This window comes from Ornithodoros turicata, chromosome 10, assembly GCF_037126465.1.
Source record: "Ornithodoros turicata isolate Travis chromosome 10, ASM3712646v1, whole genome shotgun sequence".
NCBI lineage: Eukaryota > Metazoa > Arthropoda > Arachnida > Ixodida > Argasidae > Ornithodoros > Ornithodoros turicata.
In genome coordinates, this window is record NC_088210.1 from 5,673,311 (window position 1) to 5,691,523 (window position 18,213).

The window sequence follows — 18,213 nt, forward strand, 5'->3', positions numbered from 1 at the left end:
GCCCTGAATTCGATTGTTGCAATTTTGCCGTGTTTCCACGTGTATACATCCTGAGTCCTACAAGATATCGTAGTGCATTTTTTTTGTGCTTTAGTATACCTACCTGCCAGCACTCCGAGCGCAAATTTAGGCGCACACGTGGAGCACTGTATCGTATAAAAAGCGGCGAACATGCTATGTCGCGCACTTTTGTTCAAACTTCGACGCTTCTTGCTCTGGCTGTCGATATCTCCGACACGTTCGTACGCAGTGGGGCCGCGTTTTAACGCGCTAATCAGTAGTATACGCCTTTGGAGAAGAAGTTTTTGCGTTAGGTGAAAGGCCTAACATCGGGCCATATCCTGGGAAAATATATACGAAATTAAGTGGGACCTTTTTGAGAAATACACGCGCAAAATCCACGTTTATTTCGAAATATGCCTAAACATTTGCCTATTTAAGCACATGCCGCTAGGAAGTATATGCAGGATAGATATATCAGATGAAAGAGCATTAAAAGATGAGTGAGCTGATACCAAGTATTGCGATCAGGGACATCTATAGCCAGAGATATCAGGCGTTGAAATCAGGACAAAAGTGCGCGAAAGGGCATGTTCGCCATTTTTTATAGCACACAACAACAACAACGAATAAGTTAATGACAATGAATGGGGAAATTCGCCACTTGAGGTGCGGCCCACTACCCCAAGGCACAATGGGGCAGGATGTGATGTGTCCTGATGATGAGGTGATGAACGATGCTAAATAGGGATAGTCACTGGAGTCAGTATGACATCAGAACGGTAGGCAAAACCACAGCACACAAAAATACTACACACACAGCACACAGGTACGCAGGCAGATCATAGGGTAGACAGGAGACCAGTGTCCCGCAGAAAAATCTTGAAATACTCAAGAACTTGACGATGGTCAGTCTGGTTAGACCCAGGGCCGAGAATGGTTGCCAATGTGAGTGGTGCGGCCGTGATCGACTGCAGGCGACACTGTAGAGCTGCTCTTTGGGAGGTGTATAGATGGCAGTTGAGGAGCACATGCTTGGTGTCCGCCAAAACAGCACAACGAGAGCAGAGCATCGAGTCAGAGCGGCCGATCAGATGCTTGAAATGGGGGGTGAATGCAACCCCAAGACGAAGCCTGTGTATAGCACACAGCGTTGCACCTGCGCGCTAAAATTTGCTCTCTGACAGCTGGCCTGTATACATAATAAAGCAGCATAAAAAAAATTCACAACAGTATCTCTTAACACTCGGGAGGTATACGCGTGCAAACACGGCAAAACTGAAACATCAGAATTCAGGGCCGGATTTTCTCAATTTTTTTGCACGAAAGCTATTCGGCAAAAAAGTTGATCATAATATACGATAAGCTTATAAATATCAAAAATACTGAAGACCCAGGAGGTCGATGGGACCTCCCTGCCTGAACTGACGTGAAACCGTCCGGTAACTAAATTTCAAATGCAGTTACACATAATAAAACGTAATGCAAATTGACGTGAAGTTAAGCTACTTTAGAAATGTAACAGGTTACCTTCAAGTTATTTGCTACTCAATATATATACTTTTCAGCTCTTGACCTGTCTATATGGTTAATTCAGACCTTGCTGTCACAATGGGCGATTCAAGACGTTTCAAAATAGTCGTGATATACAAAAATGATATCAATATCTGCTACGACAAAAGAAGCCTACATTTACGAGCCTCTTTAGGAAGGGATTTGATGATTTTAATCTCGTAATAAGGCACATGAAAAAGGAGCACAAAGCAAGTTTATGCTCTACGAGTTGTCCCCAACATACATATCGTAGAACTGTGCAAAGTTTTAATCCTGCTACTCAATGCCCTCTATCATTATCAATACACTTCTAATCGTTAAGATGCGCGATACCTGAGCTTCCTAATGCTCGGCTAAAACATAATTTGTAACATTCACCGTGTAACAACACCGTGTAACCGGAGTTAGTCGCGCCATGCACGTGCCATCTTTCATCTCAAGTCATGGGGGGAGGACTCAGCCTGCGATGTTTGTAGACCAGGATTGAACAAAAGGAACTTTGAACATTCTTCAAGTTACTTTGACGAACTTAACCCCCCACCCCCCGAAACAAAAGAAAAAGGGAAAGGAACGAGCTCTTCAAGAAGTTACTGGAGCCCAAAAGCAAAGAGCTATGCAAAAAGTTACTGAAAATAGCTAAGCAGAGTAGCCTAGTTACGGTATCGAGTTACTGGTAACGAGTTACGCCCAACAACATGGAACACGTGAACAACTTGAGAATCCGTACTACATGTGGCATGATCTTTCTATACCTTCTTTTAAGAAAATTGAAGAAATATTCGCGCACCTTTGCTAATACGAGGACAACATAGAGACAATTTGGGAACCACAATCTAAGGAAAAAGGCGTGAGAAGGTGGTAACTTCCTTAGTTACCTCCTAAGCCAACATGATAAGGGGTGTAAAAAGCTGGTAAAAAAAATTATCATCCATCCAAATTACAACAAAAAGGTGCACGCCCCCCTCTCTCACCGAATCAGAAGCGGTAACCCTATTATTCGTGGCAGAGAGTGAGGTAGCAGGTAGAACTTTGCAACCTTTTAGGCACAACATATGCGACAGCTATTACCTCCTAAAAGGTCCACCCTTTTTTCTGAGAGTGCAGTATGGCACATGTAGTGTGACTCGTACCCTTGTCTTTAGGAGAAATATTAATGTATCAAGAAGATGCCTTTTCTTATGGCTTTCTTGCTAGGAAGGCCTGTTATTACGGATACCTGAAGTTCTTTTAAAAGAAAAACAACACAGCATACCAGACTGTATTCCTTTCAAGCAATCATCACAGCGCGATAGGTCATAGTGTTGTAACCGAAGTGCGGGGTAGATTCTGAAAGTGGAAGATAGCTCGAGGTCAGGGTTACACTGAGAAAAGTACACCACACCACATGATGCACACGTCATTGAATACAGACCAAATAGCCAAACTTACAGTTTTCAGCATGACATGACAAGATCCGCTAGAAAAATCTTGACCATCATCACTGGCTCTGAGGCAGAGAGCTGGTGGTGGGCACTTCGGTGATACCTTCATCAAGGCATTGATTCCTTTAAGCACGCTCTGGTAGTGGTCCAGCATGACATTCTGAATGAAAGATCAGGATAGCTTTCATCCACTCACAGTTTCAAAGAAATTGACATATCATGCGTCGATCACATTGCGCAAACGGATTGAAGCGGAATAATTTATTCGCTTCGGAGGTTCCTTTTTTTCTTTTCTTTTATTTAGACTGACTCCAAAAACCAACCTTGAGCTGAAGTCCTCCAGCATTCCAGTTTTGTACGCACGCAGGAGATGAAAAGCACAGCTGCAGCACGCAGTCATCCTGAGAAATAGGTACATTTCGTTTGATGTCAAATACACAATACATACGATTCCACACTTTACTGAACCATATTTTCACCAAAACGGAGTCCATTATCCTAAAAGCAACGCATAAACCACAATGGATCACTGAAATCGAAACTATGCGATGCTAAGTTTCGAGAGAAGCCTTCTAGAACGCTGTCACTCATGTTGAAAAGCATCTATGAGTAACATTTATCAATGCGAGGAATACCACAAATAGATATAGCACTTACCACTCGATGAATCGCTTAAAAATGTTGGAATTCCTCAAAAGTTTCGGGAGCACGGCCGGATACATTCGTTTCTCGCAGCGAGAGCGACGGGGACTCCGACAGTGCAAACACGGCTGGATGATCGAGGAACATCATTGGCCAGATTCGAAACTGTCGGTTACGTGATTGCATCACTCGGCGCCTGACTGTCTGGAAAGAGAAATCCGTTGCTGCACCCCGGTCATGTGACTGATTATCGTGAAGTGATCAGATCAGCATCGGGGAGCGATCCTATATTTTGGTCACATGACCAAGGTCAGTCCAGACCGGGAAATGATCAGAGCAGCACCGGGGAGCGATCCTATATTATTGTTTACATGACCAAAAGGAGACCAGAGCGGGAAATGATCAGGGCACGGTCGGGGGACTACCTTATCTTCTCTTATGTTCTACCTCCTCAGTTCCCACACCGCTGGGAACCAGTCGGGCACTATTGCCCGTTCAGGAGCCGGAGCTCCCATTGCGTTCCCATTCTTTTCCCGAGGGTTTGTGCTGCCTGGGCAACTAATCCGTCAGCTCAGGACGCTTTGCTGTGTTACCAGCGCGACGTAGACGAAATTGCTAAAAACGGGCACATCAGCCCTTTAAAGTGCACACTGTGTGTAGCTAGGTCGCTGGAACCATATCACCAATTAATCCGTCAGTTCAGGGCGCTTGGCTGTGTTCCCAGCGCGACGTAGACGAAATTGCTAAAAACGGGAACACCAGCCCTTTAAAGTGCACTCTGCCGGTAGCTGGATCGCTGGAACCATATCACTAGTGCCTTCATAATTTGCCCACGTCATTTAACCTCATTTCTGAATGCACTCATACTGACCTCACACCCCTGAGGCCTCACCAGTGACTTCACTCACACAGACCTGACGCCCCTCAGACCTCATGAGTGCACTCACAGGAGGTCTCATGAGGGGCAAAACCTCATGAGTGCACTCACAGGAGGTCTCATGAGGGGCAAAACCTCACGAGTGCACTCACAGGAGACCTCATGAGGGTAAGAACCTCATGAGTGCAATCACGGACGGCCGGATCGCGTGCTTGCCCTCACTCACCCTCACCTCAAAGGCGTGAGGTGAGGGTGAGGGGCACTCATGAGGGCCCTCATGAGCGAGTTCGCCCAGCTATGGACTCCGGTGCGGCAATATGTTTTCCCAATGTCACGCGACCAAACGTGACGTCACCGCACAGGCCTCATTAAGAGTCAGAATTCGTCTGCTCCCGCGACTCGCCGTTCTGCATATAGACGAGTTCAGAAAATCTCAGAAAATCCCAGAGTGCGTAGCGTCGCTTTGAACTGTGGGAGTTTACTAAGACGAAAGAAACGGGCGGCCTCGAAACTGTTCCGATTTCTCCCCTACCGGTACATTGTCCACGACGTGTCAAGGTCAGCGAAAGCAAAATGTGAAAGATTATTCTTCGTTCCCCCACTCAGCAAGTGCCCAGGATGCAATGCGTGCGCAAAGAGCACTGGGATTTTCTGAACTCGTCTATTCAAGAGCCCGCAAATTATTGCAGCTCACCTGAAACCTGCACACTTAAGCGTTTAGAGAAAAAGTTCGAGACGCTTTCCAGAAAATCAGTTTTCAGAAAGATTGAGACCGTTTTCCCATTTAGTACGCGGGGGACGTACACAATCACAACTCGCAGACAACGGCGGTTCTTCTCCATGGCCACGACCGGCTGCAAGCACGTTCGTGATTGGCTACGACCGTTGAAAAAAACACAGTCCTGATTGGCTGACCCGTAATTGTTGCCTCACGTCGACAAGCGCGGAGGCTTTCTGTAGGTGGTGTTGGTGGCGTGCACAAGGCGCGGCGTCCGAACGCCCCCCCGACCGCCGCGACAACCCTTTTATCAAAATCGTGTAGAATTAGCGCTGTAGGGAATGACGTTTGTGCCTTTTCCAGACAGGGAATACATGACTTTAGAGAGCTTCAACTGTGGGCACTGGTGTTATCAGGAAGAAGGAGGTCGGTGTCAAGGGCAGCGAAAACGAAACGTGAAGGACTCTTCTCCTTCCTCCGTGACAGTTAGCACCCAAGATGCAACGCGTGTGCAAGGAGCACTGGAATTTCCGGAAATTGTCTATCCCGGCGTATTCACAATATCGTGCGTTTGCTCTTGTCATGTATTCCATTGAATAGCAGTCAAACTGTCTCACTATTTTGGCTGGGATTTTCGATACCGTGGTCGATGGCAAATAGTAGCAGTACGTTTATTTTCTATTGGTCATGTGGAGGAAGCATGAGGCGAAAATGCACCAAGGAGCATGACTAGGCCTCCGTCCCCTTACAAGATAAATAAGCAGCATAAGCGATAATAGCAACAGGTAATAACAAATTACAGACAACATGTAATCTAAAACTTGCAATTGCGATGAAGTATTAAGGAAAAGCACTGAGACATGCGATTACCATACAGCATACAAATGCAAAATATAAGTGCCCGGACAACGAGTGCGCCATACAGTACCCGGACCCGGAAACCAAGTAGTCATAACACGCGTACTCTATGCATGCAAAACTTAATACAATGAATTGACATAGACATCATACAAGTACCTATAGACCTATATATATATACAGTCAAACCTCGCTTTACGAACACCCTTCGTTTCTTAGAAAATCGTTCGTAAATCGAGGTATTCGTAAATCGAGGTCCGAGGAGTGCAGTGCACAAATACCTCACAAAAACACGGGAAATTGATTTGAATAAGTTTTATTTTTGAAAATACTGCGTAATTGTGCTTTGCACCATACTTTCTTCAGGGTCTATCCTGTTTAGAAGAGGTGACAGAAGTCTGACACTTGACTCATCCACCCAGTTTTCAAAGTACCGTACCGCGCGCGGATGAGACTGTTTCCAACGCAAATATCACGCTTGTCAACGGCTGTCAGGACTGAACGCCTTCTCTTGGAATGGCAATATGTTTCCATCTCAGAGACCTGGTCCAAACTCCCAACCGTTCGGCTGTAAACGCCCGAATTATTCTTTCAGGAAATGGTGAATCATGTTTGTGGAACGTAGCGACGTTGGGACATTGTATGTTTGACCTTGCCAGCATGTACTGAGGAACTTTCATTATCCTCCGGTCCATTGGCCTGTCCTCTGTACGTTCATAACGCCCGTTCGTATATCGAGGTCAGAATGGCTTGGCTACTTTGGGTCAGTTCCCTAACAATTCGTTCATAGTTCGGATATCGAGGGTTCGTAAAACGAGGTCAAAATACACGGAAAAAGTTTGGTTCCCTGTGGAGCCGTTCGTAAGTTGAGGGAATTCGTATATCGAGGGTTCATAAAACGAGGTCTGACTGTATATATAATGAAAAAAAATAGCCGGAGCTCTTTGGCTGCACGTATAGCATATGTTTGTAACTCAAACATCGCCATGCCAGTACTGGACAGCTGTTTCGGCCTTATTGGGCCTCATCAACAGTACGCAGGCAGGCAACGTTTGAGTGGATGGCGTCAGAAGGTCACGTAACACGTGATTCCTCCCGTCAGGGTGAGATAACTCACTCACTGAAAGCCCAGTGCAAAGCCAGTGAAATATAAAGTGAAAAAAATAGCCGGAGCTCTTTGGCTGCACGTATAGCATATGTTTGTAACTCAAACATCGCCATGCCAGTACTGGACAGCTGTTTCGGCCTTGTTGGGCCTCATCAACAGTACGCAGGCAGGCAACGTTTGAGTGGATGGCGTCAGAAGGTCACGTAACACGTGATTCCTGCCGTCAAGGTGAGATAACTCACTCACTGAAAGCCAGTGAAGTATAAAATGAAAAAAATAGCCGGAGCTCTTTGACTGCACGTATAGCATATGTTTGTAACTCAAACATCGCCATGCCAGTACTGGACAGCTGTTTCGGCCTTGTTGGGCCTCATCAACAGTACGCAGGCAGGCAACGTTTGAGTGGATGGCGTCAGAAGGTCACGTAACACGTGATTCCTCCCGTCAGGGTGAGATAACTCACTCACTGAAAGCCAGTGAAGTATAAAATGAAAAAAATAGCCGGAGCTCTTTGGCTGCACGTATAGCATATGTTTGTAACTCAAACATCGCCATGCCAGTACTGGACAGCTGTTTCGGCCTTGTTGGGCCTCATCAACAGTACGCAGGCAGACAACGTTTGAGTGGATGGCGTCAGAAGGTCACGTAACACGTGATTCCTGCCGTCAAGGTGAGATAACTCACTCACTGAAAGCCAGTGAAGTATAAAATGAAAAAAATAGCCGGAGCTCTTTGACTGCACGTATAGCATATGTTTGTAACTCAAACATCGCCATGCCAGTACTGGACAGCTGTTTCGGCCTTGTTGGGCCTCATCAACAGTACGCAGGCAGGCAACGTTTGAGTGGATGGCGTCAGAAGGTCACGTAACACGTGATTCCTCCCGTCAGGGTGAGATAACTCACTCACTGAAAGCCCAGTGCAAAGCCAGTGAAATATAAAGTGAAAAAAATAGCCGGAGCTCTTTGGCTGCACGTATAGCATATGTTTGTAACTCAAACATCGCCATGCCAGTACTGAACAGCTGTTTCGGCCTTGTTGGGCCTCATCAACAGTACGCAGGCAGGCAACGTTTGAGTGGATGGCGTCAGAAGGTCACGTAACACGTGATTCCTCCCGTCAGGGTGAGATAACTCACTCACTGAAAGCCCAGTGCAAAGCCAGTGAAATATAAAGTGAAAAAAATAGCCGGAGCTCTTTGGCTGCACGTATAGCATATGTTTGTAACTCAAACATCGCCATGCCAGTACTGAACAGCTGTTTCGGCCTTGTTGGGCCTCATCAACAGTACGCAGGCAGGCAACGTTTGAGTGGATGGCGTCAGAAGGTCACGTAACACGTGATTCCTCCCGTCAGGGTGAGATAACTCACTCACTGAAAGCCCAGTGCAAAGCCAGTGAAATATAAAGTGAAAAAAATAGCCGGAGCTCTTTGGCTGCACGTATAGCATATGTTTGTAACTCAAACATCGCCATGCCAGTACTGAACAGCTGTTTCGGCCTTGTTGGGCCTCATCAACAGTACGCAGGCAGGCAACGTTTGAGTGGATGGCGTCAGAAGGTCACGTAACACGTGATTCCTCCCGTCAGGGTGAGATAACTCACTCACTGAAAGCCCAGTGCAAAGCCAGTGAAATATAAAGTGAAAAAAATAGCCGGAGCTCTTTGGCTGCACGTATAGCATATGTTTGTAACTCAAACATCGCCATGCCAGTACTGAACAGCTGTTTCGGCCTTGTTGGGCCTCATCAACAGTACGCAGGCAGGCAACGTTTGAGTGGATGGCGTCAGAAGGTCACGTAACACGTGATTCCTCCCGTCAGGGTGAGATAACTCACTCACTGAAAGCCCAGTGCAAAGCCAGTGAAATATAAAGTGAAAAAAATAGCCGGAGCTCTTTGGCTGCACGTATACCATATGTTTGTAACTCAAACATCGCCATGCCAGTACTGGACAGCTGTTTCGGCCTTGTTGGGCCTCATCAACATTACGCAGGCAGGCAACGTTTGAGTGGATTGCGTCAGAAGGTCACGTAACACGTGATTCCTGCCGTCAAGGTGAGATAACTCACTCACTGAAAGCCCAGTGCAAAGCCAGTGAAGTATAAAATGAAAAAAATAGCCGGATAAAATACATATACCTATATATATATATATGTTTATAAGTCGCAATATATTTTATATATATATATACGCCTATAGTCGCTATAGACATAGACATCATACAAGTACCTACCAAATCAGTTACTACTATTCATTCAAGAAAATAATCTTTCACTTTGACAACCCGATGTTATTTATATCATCGTCACGTTGTGCGAAGTCACTTAACAATTTTTGGGGCTGGCGGGAGAGACGTTGAAATCTATAATTAGTTCCACTGTGTAGCACAAACCACGGATTTATTTACCTAAGAGATACTCATCATGCCCATCTCTCTGCGAAATAACACCTAGGAACATGGGACCAGCAGTTATTTTGTTTCTAGCGTAAAAACGAAGAACGCATTAATTGTATAGAGTGTAGTTATACAGAAATTAAGTAATTATAAGAATAATTTCAACACTATATCAAGCCTATTTCAAGACATATTTTGGAAAGGCTCACTATTGTGGCTTCTGTAGGGTAAGTTTAAACACTGCGAATTACTCTCTTTTCTATTTCATTGTAGAAAGGAATGCAATAACACCATAGTTACGAAATAGACTGAACGTGCGGGACCGTCCCTTGAAAGAAAATTACTTTACAGCCACCTTCTAATAATAATAAAATAAAACTTTGTTTTTGGATTGTACTGCTCGCTAGACGAATGTCTGAAGTCGCCTGTCAGCAGTGCTGCAGTCCATATTTCTTTGGTTGCCATCGAAAATGGTGTTCCAATATCGTATCTAAAACTGGACCCTACGCTGTTCGGGTTTCCCACTCGAACTAAATGACCTTTCAACACCTCGAAGTTTGTGATGGGATCAACCATGGTGTGCTGATTTTAGACAACCGCGTCCCAAGCAGTACTACCCTAGCACAAGCAGCACAACATATTGGGCCAATATGTTGTGCCACTTGGGCAGCATACTATAAACAGAGGGTTTTCCATGGGTGTCGAGAGGTAGTCTAGGCCATCTTGACTGCTTATGAGATTATAAATTTCGTGAAATTTCTGGTCGGGAAAAACAACAGTGTACTTTAAGGCTCGCCTAAACAACGCCAGGGAACTGGAACGTGTAAAATATTGGCATACCGGAATAGCTTAGTTACGGTTCTACTTTACAGTTAATTTAACCAAAAGCGGTCACTATAGTTACAGTTGAAAGTTACTTTTGTAGAAAAGTGACTATTGACTGCGGAAATTACCTAGTTACAGTCACTTGTAAGTTAGCCGATACCCAATATTTCTATTCCCCGTCATTGCCAGACTTCGTTTTTCCGCCGCGGCTGCAGAACCATGCGAAGCATCTGTTCATATTACTTTGCAGTTCGAGACGAGAGGACAGCGGGACAGTTTGCAGCCAACCTCTTCGTAATTTAAAGGAAGGAAGAAAAATTGCCTCAGGAGCAAAGGGGGGAGTCACGGACGGGAGAATGTGTGGGACTCCTATGGATGGTGACAAGAATGGCGTGTAGTGGAGGTAATGGCGCGCGTAGGTGAAAGCTAATGAACAGTCACTGTGGACGCTGGGGAAATGAATCGTTTAACCTTCAAGAAACAATATCGAGCCTCCAACAGACTTGTCCTGGACGAATTTCCGAGAAATTCCCGAGAATAATTTAAAACCGCCTTTCACCCCACGGATGCATTTGTGTTTTACGCCTTTATATTTCGAATGTGTTTAGAAGGCATTTGAAATGGAGCCGCCTAAGTAAACGCATATTCAGATATCACTGCACATGACGGCGTCTTTTACAACAGCGTATATTATAGTTTGCGTGTCTAACATTACCAATACATTGATTACCTAACCCCTGCTTTGTTCAGAGAAGCGTAATTTTGCGCAAATCCTTCAATTTCTGTCGCTCTTTTGTGCTGGATTTTGTAAAGCTAGACTCGCATATTCGGCTTGTGCACTCTAAACAAAACGTAACGGTCTCGGTGGTTCGGTTAGTAGCGTGTTCGCCTACTGATGCGCCCAAGACCGCGGGCTCGATCCTGACCTATTCCAGGGTTAATATCAGGGTTGCGGAATGGGGTCAGCCATTCCATTCCAATTTCATTCCGAGGAATGGACATTTGCGATAATTCCATTCCTTCCAATTCCTCGGAATGAAAACGTATGGTCAGTTCCCACTCCTGGAATGGCTTGGCAACCCTATTCCATTCCTTTAATTCCAACAATAAAAGAAAAAGGATCGGTAACCGTACTGGATAGCCTAGCAGTGCTAGAGGAGACACGGAAAAAGCACAAAGACAATGTTATTTCAGGGCAGAAGGGGGTAGAAACAACCGGGTCGAAACCAAAACTACCACCCGGCCGCCCACACCATTCTACCCCAATTCCATTACTGCAAAAAAAAAAAAAAAAAAAACGCCCAACTCCATTCCCATTCCACCTCTACGACAGTTTCCGCCCTTCCATTCCAATTCCATTAAATCCTGAATGATACCGGAATCATTCCAACTCCGGAGTGGCAACTCCGCATACTCAGGGCTGGCACCCAATGTATTGCTCTGTAGACGAAAGCGTGCTGGCCAAACGCAATGCATCCTGGACAGGTCCTGGTCGCACGTCAAGGCACATGTGACCTTAAAGCTGGCGGCGCCCGTGATCGGCGGCCACACCTATTGTAGACAATGCGGTTGTTGTCTCTGCGCAACGTTTTGGATGTCTTTAGATCGTGGTAATTGTTTCTATCCGATAATCTCGCAGTAAAACGCGCAGTTCTGCACATAAGGACTCGTCTTTTTGACTTCCAAAGATGTGATGACGGCCGCGCGTTAAGACTCACTGTTCCAATGCGATGTACTTGGAGAAATGGGCTATCATGGTGCGGAAGAAGCACCGCATAGTTTACGTTGGCAACATACGCCCATCTCTTGGCGTTATGACGACGGAAGAATGTCGGTAAGCGGCAAAACGACATGTAAACAAAGTCACGTGACCTCAAAGTGGCATTTTCTATGACGCACGACCAGGACAAGATGGCAGTTTATGCCAGAAGCACCCGCTTGAGGCTAGTTACAACAAGGGCGGGTTTGTGTCACCCCTGTGTCCGCAACCCTGGTAAATATTGCTTAGACGCCCCTCCTTCCGCGAGGGATGTTAAATGTAGTGCGTCATGTGCTGAGATATTTCAGCGCAAGTTAAAGAACTCTGAGGTGCGCAAAATTAATCTGGAGACCCGACCACTGTGGCGCCGCTCTCGATCACAGTTTTTTCCGGGGCGGAAAACAAGCAATCAGTTATATAACACCTTTACATCATAAGTTGAAGAAGAAAAGGAATTTCCAGAAAATTAGGCTCGACTAGTCCAGAGCCAAACACAATTAGTTACAAAAGTGGAAAAGAGCAAAACGCAAACGGGCAGCGTATTGTTATTCGCATTGGCGTGGATGGGGAACTATGGGTACAGTCGTAATCTCGTAATCTCGTTTAGTGTATCGTTCGCACCTTGCTATTATCAATTATGGCCGCGCTGCTCAATGAACTGTGATATTTTGCTGTTAAGTTGGTAACGGTACCGTTGCGCAACTGCATAGCGGGGGCAGCACACAGATAAGATCATTAAAGGCACGTTCATGCTTAATTCATTTAGTTATGTATTTTATCTTCAATGTATGCCAATAAATGCTTTTTTGAAGTCGAGAAACACACGAGTTGATACACAGTCTGAAGAGAAGACGTGCGCTGTACGGTACATTGAGCGGTAGCCTATATAGGACAGTCGTCGTTTGTCGCGTGAAAGACGGTGGTACGCGAAAGCGTAACTGTGGATCGACCTTGTAAAGAAGCGAATCCCTTGCAGATCCTGTTAGCTGCACATGAGCTGCTGCACATTTGTCGCTTGAGCTATTCACACTGGTTTCACCATTGGTCATAGGCGGGGTTTGTCTCTGACTCGAATGGATCAACGACTTCTATTGTTCCTGGTTGTGGATGAACCCCACGTATCGGTGCTGCATTCGTATCTGCTGGAAAGTACTTGTGCTCCAAGGTCAAGTAAATTACTAAAGTTCCCGGCCGGTTGCTGATGTTATAAAACTATATGCGGAGGCGGTGGCTGCTGGACACATCTTGTTATTTCAGTGGATCCCAGGACAGTGCGGCATCCCTGGCCATGATGCGGCTGATGCTGCGGCACGCGGAGCACATCAGAAGCGTGCGTCATGACTCATCTATTTCAGCAAGTCCGACTCTAGGACCATGTTGACTGCTTTGTGTGGCCAATTGGCTGAGGCACAATGGCTCTCTGGCGGGGCTTGCGCCTCGCTGCTACACCGCGTTGACCCGGAGCATGCCTCTACTTTCCCGACTTCGTTTCCTAGGCCGTTTGCGTCACTTTACCACCCGCTCCGCCTCAACGTGCCCTACACCCGACGTCTTCTTCACAAGCTTGGAAAGGCAGGTTCACCTAACTGCCGCACCTGTGGGACTGTTGAGGACACTGAACATATCTCTATAAGCTTCCTTAGCTCGGCTGGATGGCAGACCATGTGATGTTGTTAAGATTCTGGGCCCTTGGACACACGACCATCAGTTCTACCCCATGCAGACATTTGTGCGATTTTGTTCAGACTCCAAGTTGGTGGACACCGTGTGACTGACAGTGTGTGTTACAGTGTGTGTGAGTGACTGACTCAGTTTTATTGTAGTTAACCATTTTTTATTTCCTCATTGATCTGGAGTAGCCGGCTCTCGTAATGAATGCCTATTTCTCCATCTTTTTTTAATGTACATTCGTCACCGAAATAATGCCGAAATTCCGACGCGAACTAGTAATAATTCGTGGCATTACGCCGCGAGACAACTGTGATTCGACGCAAAACATTATATGTAATACATGACAAGAGCAGACACCGGATGTTCAGAGTATGCAGGAAGTCCCTCTCTAGAAGTCGGAGAAAACGTCATACGGGCAGGTCCAATAAGGGAGCGCCCTTCGGCGGCCAGCTGCCGGGCAGGCAGGCGTCTGCAAGTCGAGAGGAATATGTAACCGACCTGTGGCATGTCAATTCCGCATTAGCGTCGGACGTGTACGTAACACCTCCGACGCTAACGCAGGAACGTAACACAGTGTTCCACGCAACATGGTAGCGTCAGAGCTCGCACTGATAAGTGAAAGTTGACGACTCTAGGCCGTACTTTTCACTTAAGGCCGTTTCACATTGCAAAACAAAACACCAAACAGCGACAAGGCACCGACAAGACTCAGAAGGCTGTCACTATCTGCGTTCCGTGTTTCGTTGACACCAATGTCACATTGGCAAGACGGCGCCACGAACACTACGAGACACATGTTTTTACGGTGCGAAATACTTCAGCGACAAAAAAAAAATCAACAAAACATGTGGAAAGACCGTGTTTTCACTGCTTTGGCCGCAGTCCAAATTTCGAGTGGCAGACATCAGATAATCTTGCGCGTTTCTGGCAGTCCAGTGGTGCGCATTCACTTCGATCGACATTGAGCACGTTTTTCACAGTTTAGACGTCCTTCGCGAGATGACAGAACACAGGGAAAACTGGAGAAATACCACGGACGAATCATTGCCGTGACACCTGACTGATCTTGGATTCGGATATAGCACTAAACACACTTTTGGAAGTGTCGCGGGCATTGGCAGTGTTGATGTCTGATGACAGGAGTTAAACAATGGCCTCACATGTCCGACATTCCAATACGATCCAGGCGTTGACTCTTGGTAGCGCGGAAGACTTGCTATGTATTTAGTGTGCGAACGGGAAACTGACGAGCTGACGAACTCTGAGACAATCGCCCGCGCTGCGCTGTCATTGGTATAGCATTCATCATCATGATGCTATCGTCGCTGGGGCTTCCTTAGCTGGAGAGACTGTGCGAATCATTAAAACTCACAATAACTTTATTTGAATGATAATGATAACACTCGTTTAATACATGTTTATTTAATATGTACACTGTTTTGTAAGGGAAACTTGGCCATGTAGACCGTGAGGCAATGCCACACATTACCGTATTAATTGGTCTCCTACACACGTTTCCGGATGCGATAGTCCCCATAATGTCCAGATTATGTGTCACAGAGTAGGTTTGTTCCCATTCCTTGCCTGCGTTCCGTCGCAGGTAGCATCCCAGCGGTCATTTTAGAGGAGCGTGCTTAGAGTGGGAGTAGATACATTCCTCCGGTGGATCGATCAATTTCTCCCGTTTCACTTCCTTCGTGAATAAATAAAGTCAACTTTGTTTTGTTTTTACTTTCTAGGCCTGCCAGGAGCTCGAGGCAAGAAAGGGGCCACAGGTCTGCAAGGGCCTCCCGGTGAGTCTCGACAGTATGCATTTATGTTGGAAGATTGTCATAACAGTGGGACGCACCTGTACGACTTTGGATGTGGCAGGTTGCACGATAACTTAAACGCGTTTTTTTCACAAGAACAATATGACAGTATGTGACTTGCAGCGCGCGCGAGGGGAATGTGATTAGTACACTCTCTGGAGGAACTGTTTCCTCGTCAGGTCCAAGCCTAGTGTCTTTTCAGCGAACCACTGTATTCGCGCTCCAGAGCACACCCTCCTGTACAGCACGCAACCACAGATCTTAACCGTCTTGGTCAAGGTCGTGGGGGATGTCGCCGCGCCCTGCCTGCTCAGCATGCGTCGTTCTGTATTCATCAGCTTTGTGTAATCAACCGTCTAAACTGTTGCGTTTCATAAGAGTAGGTGAGTTCCTCCCGAATCGAGTGCGTAGAACGCCATTTGTTGTGTGCAGAGAGCATGTTCCGTGGCGTCCTCGGAACACAGGGGTTACGCGCATGCGCACAGGCAATCACGAAAGAGACATGTCAATTGCTCGCACGCTGTGGCCTTAACTAACGCAAATGTGCATCCAAGAATACATTGCAGCTGCTTGGTGTTATTATGGTACACGTCTTGTCGGGCTACCCACTTCACAGCAGCGTTTCCGGCCGCACCTCTAAAATCACGCTGCGGAGCTCACGCTCATTTTCTGCATTCAATGGCGCAATGCTAATACCCCTGTCACACGAGCATTTTCGATCCTGCTCGACCGAACCTGCTTGAACCCAATGCAGATCGGATGGTGCTACACTGCCACTTCCAAGCAGGATCGAACTTTGATCGTGCTTGACTCAAGACAGTTCCCATAACAGGATTGAGAATTTCAAGACGGCTCGACTGCCGCCATTTGCATCCCCGACCCCGGTGAACTGTCATAACTTAAGACGGACATGCGCGGGAAGCTACAAATGATGCTTACATCGGTATACGATAAAACCACTAATATCGCTGTTATATAGGAAACGCGAAATTAATGAGTTCCGTTTATTCATTTGCCTATATTGTCGACACCGTCAACCATTCAATGCGCATTGAAAGTGGCCGTGTAGCAGCGTCAAAACTCGAGCGTGCTCGGGAAGTTCGATGCAGATCGGATTCGAGAAGGATCGAAATGCCGGTGTGACAGGGGTATAAGACACTGTTTAGCTCATATTTTGATTGGTCACTTCTCGGATTTTGAGCAATCCTAAATGACATTTCGTTGCTCTTTTCACGTCCGCTGCATTATGCTCAGACCGTGACCAATTTTCATGCTACTTCCCGTAACCTCTGCGTTCCTTTTAAGCATTGCGTGTGATCACGCCCCCAATTCAGTCTCTACAGAAAAGTACTCCTACTCGTCTCATGCTCGATCAGTTTGAGGTCCGGGGAACTCCAATCCAAAGGACGGACAATGTAGTAACTGTTGTTGTGGTACGATATATAACTGACCGCCGCGGATCAGTTGGTGCCAATCCATAATACTTGGCTTTACTTGGCCACACGACTATCATCGTCACACACTTGTTCATCTGCGAATGGACAACGAGAATGGACGTGAGTTGTTTAAATTTCTGTGAATGGACAACGAGAATGGACGTGAGTTGTTTAAATTTCTGTGAATGGACAACGAGAATGGACGTGAGTTGTTTAAATCTCTGTGAATGGACAACGAGAATGGACGTGAGTTGTTTAAATTTCTGTGAATGGACAACGAGAATGGACGTGAGTTGTTTAAATTTCTGTGAATGGACAACGAGAATGGACGTGAGTTGTTTAAATTTCTGTGAATGGACAACGAGAATGGACGTGAGTTGTTTAAATCTCTGTGAATGGACAACGAGAATGGACGTGAGTTGTTTAAATCTCTGTGAATGGACAACGAGAATGGACGTGAGTTGTTTAAATTTCTGTGAATGGACAACGAGAATGGACGTGAGTTGTTTAAATTTCTGTGAATGGACAACGAGAATGGACGTGAGTTGTTTAAATCTCTGTGAATGGACAACGAGAATGGACGTGAGTTGTTTAAATTTCTGTGAATGGACAACGAGAATGGACGTGAGTTGTTTAAATCTCTGTGAATGGACAACGAGAATGGACGTGAGTTGTTTAAATTTCTGTGAATATACTTTCCGCATTTTCAGGGTTCTTCAAAATGCTTCGAACCCTCACTACATCGTATCCGCTGTCCGTCGCCGAGGAGGACGTGTCTAAACAACTTGTACAATTTTTTTTTTTTTTTTGCTTGGTGTTTTCCGCTGAAATCGCATAGTACTAGTAGCACAAGGGAGGAAGGGTCAGCCAAACGGGACGTCAGCTTGCTATTCCGCAAAAGAAAAAGAAAGAATAGATAAAAGGAAAAGAAATCAAATAAAAAGAAATAAAAAGGAAAGAGAAAGTAAGGTAAGAAAAAGTGAAAGGAAGAATAGAAAGAAGGAAAATAAATTAAATAAAACTACAACAAATAACAGAAAATAGCATAATTACGAAATGAAGGTCAAACTAACAAAATGTGAAAGAAGGATTAGATAAAGACAAATATGACTTAAAAAGAAAAGATGAGGTTAGTGC

The 18,213-nt window shown here is 45.8% G+C and overlaps 1 protein-coding gene and 1 long non-coding RNA gene across 2 annotated transcripts in view; one reads left to right on the plus strand and one right to left on the minus strand.

Moving 5' to 3' along the window:
* Positions 1-18,213, plus strand: part of LOC135370296 (uncharacterized) — a 469,518-nt gene that overhangs the window by 379,124 nt on the left and 72,181 nt on the right. The window contains exon 6 of the mRNA XM_064604007.1: positions 15,569-15,622. Within this exon, the coding sequence (XP_064460077.1) occupies positions 15,569-15,622 (54 nt within the window). The remainder of the gene's footprint in view (positions 1-15,568; positions 15,623-18,213) is intronic.
* On the minus strand, positions 2,345-3,814 carry LOC135370108 (uncharacterized). The gene is made up of 4 exons (XR_010415218.1): positions 3,633-3,814; positions 3,299-3,376; positions 2,983-3,135; positions 2,345-2,880 (listed from the first exon to the last, which is right to left on the minus strand). It is a non-coding gene; the product is annotated as an uncharacterized LOC135370108 (long non-coding RNA).